The sequence below is a fragment of the Otolemur garnettii genome, unplaced genomic scaffold, assembly GCF_000181295.1.
Source record: "Otolemur garnettii isolate 467f Iridium unplaced genomic scaffold, OtoGar3 scaffold00106, whole genome shotgun sequence".
Lineage (NCBI taxonomy): Eukaryota > Metazoa > Chordata > Mammalia > Primates > Galagidae > Otolemur > Otolemur garnettii.
Window position 1 is genome coordinate 728271 of NW_003852501.1, and position 5619 is coordinate 733889.

Below are 5619 nucleotides of genomic sequence, written 5' to 3' on the forward strand. Positions count from 1 at the left end.
GGGAGCAGAGTTAGTCCCTCATAAGAAAAAAGGGAAACGTTCCTTCCTACTAGTGTAGAAACTCAGAACTTCCTCCCTCTCAGAGATTTCCTATCTTATGTAGTCTAGTGGGATGAGGTCACAGGACTAGCCTGGCCTTCCATAGCAAACCCCTGAACTCAAATGACATCTGTTAGTTCTTTTGCTGTGCTCTTGACAATTTAAAGGTGCTTATTACCTGCTTATTGTCTTCAATTTTGAGGCTTAAACTGAAATTCTGAGACTATTGGAAAAGACAGTGCACTTGACACACTTAAAAGGAACCCATGAGAAATTAGTATTACTCTTTTTTGGCTTATCCAGGGCAGAAGATAATGGACTTGAGTTCAAACCAAGGTCTAGGTGACTCAAAAGCCTGTGTTCCTAATACACTAAACTGCCTCCTGGAGTCATAACAGTCTCCAGGTCTGAGAATTAGTGCCAAATTGGCTAAATGTTAATTTTTTTAATTCAATGTGAAATCCTTTTGGGCTACAGGTAACTAGATTCAGAAAATACAGAATGTCAAAGGTTGTTGATTTATTGTTTGAAAGTGGGAACCAATTACAATTCTTCTTACTTTACATGAAAATTTTCTAGCAAAAAAAAAAAAAAAACTTCATGGTAAAAAAGAAATTAATACAAAATAAAATTGAATACAATGGTATGTTTCTGTTTTTCTGTTTTCCAGTGAGAGTTGGGAAGAATGTGCTCAAAGGGAAACCTTGGAAGAAGCTGCTCTTTACCTGAAAAATGTTCGCTTTGCCTCAGTTGTGAATTCTTTTGTTGAGAAAGAGAATTACCATTATGTCACTATATTAATGAAAGGAGAGGTGGACATGACTCATGATTCAGAACCAAAGAATGTAGAACCTGAAAAAAATGAAAGTAAGAGAATTATGTGTAATTTGCATTTTTCTTGAAGAGAAAATGGTCTAAAGTATTACATTATGTTGCCATATGAAGAGAATGCTATGATCTGAATATTTGTATTCCTCCCAAGTTCATACTGAAATCCTGACCTCAAGGTGATGGTTTTAGGTGGTGGGGCCTTTGCAGGGTGCTTAGGTCATGAAGTAATGAATGAGATTAGTGCCCTTATAAAAGAAACCCCAGAGAAAGCCCTTACCCCTTCCACAACGTAAGAGTACAGAGAGAAGATGGCCACCCATGAACCAGGAAGTGGGCCCTCCCCAGATGCTGAATCTGCTAGTGTTTGCTTCTTGGACTTTGAACCTCCAGAACTGAGATAAATTAATTTCTGTTGTTTATAAGGCATCTAGTCTGTTATAGCAGCCCTAATGGACTGAGATATGTAAATATGGAGATGTACGCTCGGCACCCATAGCACAGTGGTTATAGCACCAGCCATATACACCCAGGCTGGTGGGTTTGAATCTGACCTGGGCCTGCTGACGAAGAATCTTTTCGTTCAACAAATACTTTTTGAGCGCTGTCTGCCAGTCACTGTTCTAGGTGCTAAAGAAACAGTAGTATGTGGAACAAAGTCCCTGCCCTCCTGGACTTTACCTGTTATTAGGAGGAGAAACAACAAAGTAGCAAATAATTTATAATAGTAGCAATAACAATGAGAAAGAATAATAAAGCTATATAAGGACAGCAATGCAGCGGTGCTATCTCAGGGGGGTCAGGAAGGGACTTTAGAAAGGGACATAATGCTCTCTGACCTGGAGGAAGTGTTATTTGTAGAATGCAAAAATCACGTTTTTATAGATTGATTTGAATGAGCAAACAGAAGGGCATGTTGGCACCCAAAGGCCTGTTGAGTCATACAAGATTTTGATAAAGTAGATAACTGCTTGAATCATTTAAAATGAACTAGCAAGGAACCACCCATGAAGTGTCCAAAGGCTTTCAGTTGTCCTGGGATACAACTAAAATCATTCATGCCTCAAGAACTGGAAGTCAGGAGACGTAAGTAAAAAATGGATAGGATAAATTTGGGGAGTTTTCTAAAAGTCTGCTACATCTCACATCCCTGATTATCTTAGATAAAATGAAAAGTAGGAAAGGGAGAGCCCACTACAATAGTAATGGAAACAAAAATCATTAGCAGCAAGGCGCGGTGGGTCACTCCTGTAATCTCAGCACTCTGGGAGGCCGAGGCGGCAGAGCACCTGAGCTCACAGGTTGGAGACCAGCCTGAGCTAGAGCAAGACCCCAGCTCTTAAAATAGCCAGGCATTGTGACGGACGCCTGTAGTCCCAGCTACTTTGGAGACTGAGGCCAGAGAATCACTTGAGCCCAAGAGTCTGAGGTTGCTATGAGCTATGGCACCATGGCACTCTACCAAGGGTGACAAAGTGAGATTCTGTCTCAAAAAAAAAAAAAAAATTATCATTAGCTTTTATATTCTGAAGCTTGGGGGAGGAGCAATTGATTTTTAACTTTTTAATATTGATATTTAATTATACATATTTCTATTGTATTACTTTTTGTAGAACTGAGCTTTTTTCTTTATGACCAAAGCAAAGTATATTAACACATAATGGAACTTTTTGCTACATCGGTTTTGAGATATAATTTATTTAGAAAATAAGCATAGGTTATTGTTATTTTAAAATAGAGCCCCAAACTTGAAAGACTGAATATTTTTCTTATTTTTGTCTTTTCTATGGGCAAAAATAGCTGTGACTAGAAGAGAGAAATGTGAGGAAATGATTAAATTTTTCATACTCTTTATCCTTCAGAGGAAGCAGTTTTGAAGGCCTTCATTTGTTAGAAGGGGCGCGGGGAGAAAATTCCAAAGTCACTGACTGCCCCATGAGCTTTATTTGAGCGTTCTCATTCTCGCAGCTGCCCTCTTGTGCTTCCTAGTTTTTCAGTCCTGGAGGCCTTTCTGGCCTCTGTAGGGACATGAGTTGGTGCAAATTTAAACTTGCATCTTGCTCTAGGCCTGTATTTTGCTTTCTAGGTATCTTCCCTTAGGAGATATCTCAAAATCAACTCATCAATTCAACTTCAAATTATACTCATTATTCCTTTACTAAAGTTGGAATCTATATATAAAGGACAGTTATTTTGGCTCATGCGTCTTTGACTTTTCACTATGTCTGGCTCATAATCAATTTTCAAAATACTGTATGTTGAAGGAAGGAACAGGTGAACTAACTGTAGGCCGGTCTCTTTCTGTAAAGCTCTCAGGTGTGGTACTAGACTTGCCTACTTTTTAATAATTTCTGAAAGATTATTTTTCTGCTTTATTAAGTAGTATATCAAGAATTAAAATTTTAATTACTATGTAACTGTACGTATTCGTTTATTCCTCCTAGGATAGAGTAGTTATGAGTAGTTTTCACATGTTTTGTGATTTTGAAAATTCATGTATGTAACTTTTTGGTCCACCTTTGTTCTGTTAACCCCTTCATGTGAATCTTACTAGTAATCTCGAATCAACGGTATGATTTTACAAGGTTCAAGATTACTAGCATCAAATCAAATTTTATCAGAAACATTTGTTTGGTGGTGGTCACAGTACTCTTGGAGGCCAAAGCAGGTGGATTGCTTGAGGTCAAGAGTTCGAGACCCAGTCTCTACTAAAAATAGAAAAAACCACCTGGGCATTGTGGTGGGTGCTTATAGTCCCAACTTCTTGGAAGGCTGAAGCAAAGAGGATCCCTGCAATCTAGGAGTTTGAGGTTGCTGTGAGCTAAGATACCACAGCACTCTACCCAAGGCAACTCCATCTCAACAATAACAAATTTGCTCCTTAAGTAACAATATAGCAGAATTATTTTCGCTTTATTCCAGTTGTGAGCTCTCACTGATAACTGGCTGCAGCCTGACCAAGTGCACTAGTTTGGTGAGTGTTTTATTTAGTCTCTGTTTCTCGGGTCCTGGACCTGAATTGCCTGCTTTCGGTGACTGTTTACTACATCTTTTCTTCAACTATCTGACTATAATCAGGAGGATCATCCAAACACTTCATTCTCTAGGAAACAGGCAGTTAATTCAGTATCTTGCAAGCACCTTTTGGGTACTCCATGTCTCTCTCTGTTAAGTGATCTTCTCCCCTAAGCCTCCCTCCCAAAGTGCTAGGACTACAGGTGTGAGCCCCAAACTGCATCTGGCCCAAATAATTTTTAAAGTCGGTTAATTGTTTCTATCTAGGTCAGCTTGCTGAAATAAATACCCTTTGTTTTCTGTCAGCTAAATGAATTGATTTGGTATCTTTCTTTTCTAGGTTGGGAATGGGTTCCTTGGGAAGAATTTCCTCCACTAGACCAACTTTTCTGGGCACTACGAGGTTTAAAGGAACAAGGCTATGATCCATTTAAAGAAGATTTGAACCATCTGGTAGGATACAAAGGCAGTCATCTCTAGGTGACCAAGAAGATTTCTTGATATTTTTAAAAGACAGTAATAACATCTGGCTAGGGATTGAAAAATATCTACGTTTCACAATTCCATTTTATGTAAAAAGTTCTTTATGATTTATCTGTTGCCTCTTAGTATACTCACCACCTTTTCAGTCAGTACTGAAATATGTCCCTGAATTGTATTACAGACACAGAGGAGACGATTGTGACATTGTGGTTAACCTCCTTTCCATGTTTATCTCTGATGTTTACTGTGCAGTTTGTCATTACCGGTTTGTATGGGTAGGGATAATAGAATTTGCCTTCATGTTTCACTTCAAACATAGATGCTAATTCAAATAATATAATTCAAATTTAAAGACAGTATGTCTGATGCAGAATTTGTTGTGTTTGTTAATTTACCTCTTTTTTAAAAAAATTGAGAGGGGGGTGTTAATACATTGTGGCAGTCTTTGCAAGTAGAGGGAACAGAATAGGCCATTAGGGTCTGTTTTCTAGCTTTCTGATGAGCACCTAAGCCAAGAGAAGTGAGACAAACCATCTATGGCCTGTATCCTACCGTTACTAGGTCATGTGATTTTGGTTTTCTCACTTACTCTGAGATCTAGCGTCCTAAATGTATAATGAGGAGACTGACTAAAGCAGTGGTTCTCACTGTGTGGTCTGGGGGAGGGAGTCCTTAAGAGCCTTTCAGAGGTACTCAGGATCAAAGCTGTTTATAATTCTGAGGTTTAATTTATCTTTTTCACTTTCACCCTTTCCTGAGTGTGCAGTTTTCAGAGGCTGCCTGATGTGTGATACTATAACAGACTGAAAGCAGAAGCAGCTGTGAGAACCCAGCTGTATTCCATTAAGTCAAATATTAAAGAGATTTGCAAAAAACAGTGCCACTCTTCTCTATAATGATTTGTTTGAGAAAAATAGTTACTTTCCAAAAAAAATTTACATTAACATGTATTGGGATTTATTTGTAAATGATTAATACTTTATTTCTCAATTTGAATTTCTAATATGATAAATATTACTAGATAAAATTCTGTCTTCCCCAATCTCTTCATGGTCTTTAATAATTTTTTTTTGTCTTCAATAATTTTTTTAAAGAGTGAAAAGGGACCCAAAACCAAAAACTTTGAGAACTGCTAGATTAACCGTAAACTCACATCCTTTTTGTAATGAACCTACTTCTGTGCTATCCTGTGCTTCTACAATTGTTTACATTTGAATTTTGCTCTTTCAAAATACTCTAATACTACTGTAGTAA

General features: G+C 37.9%; 1 protein-coding gene across 1 annotated transcript in view; it reads left to right on the forward strand.

The window, feature by feature from the left end:
- NUDT15 (nudix hydrolase 15) overlaps positions 1-5241 on the forward strand; it is an 8212-nt gene extending 2971 nt beyond the window's left edge. The window contains exons 2-3 of the mRNA XM_003796678.3: positions 710-906; positions 4223-5241. Of these exons, the coding sequence (XP_003796726.1) occupies positions 710-906; positions 4223-4362 (337 nt within the window). The 3' untranslated portion in view covers positions 4363-5241. The remainder of the gene's footprint in view (positions 1-709; positions 907-4222) is intronic.
- The last annotated feature ends 378 nt before the right edge of the window (positions 5242-5619 follow it).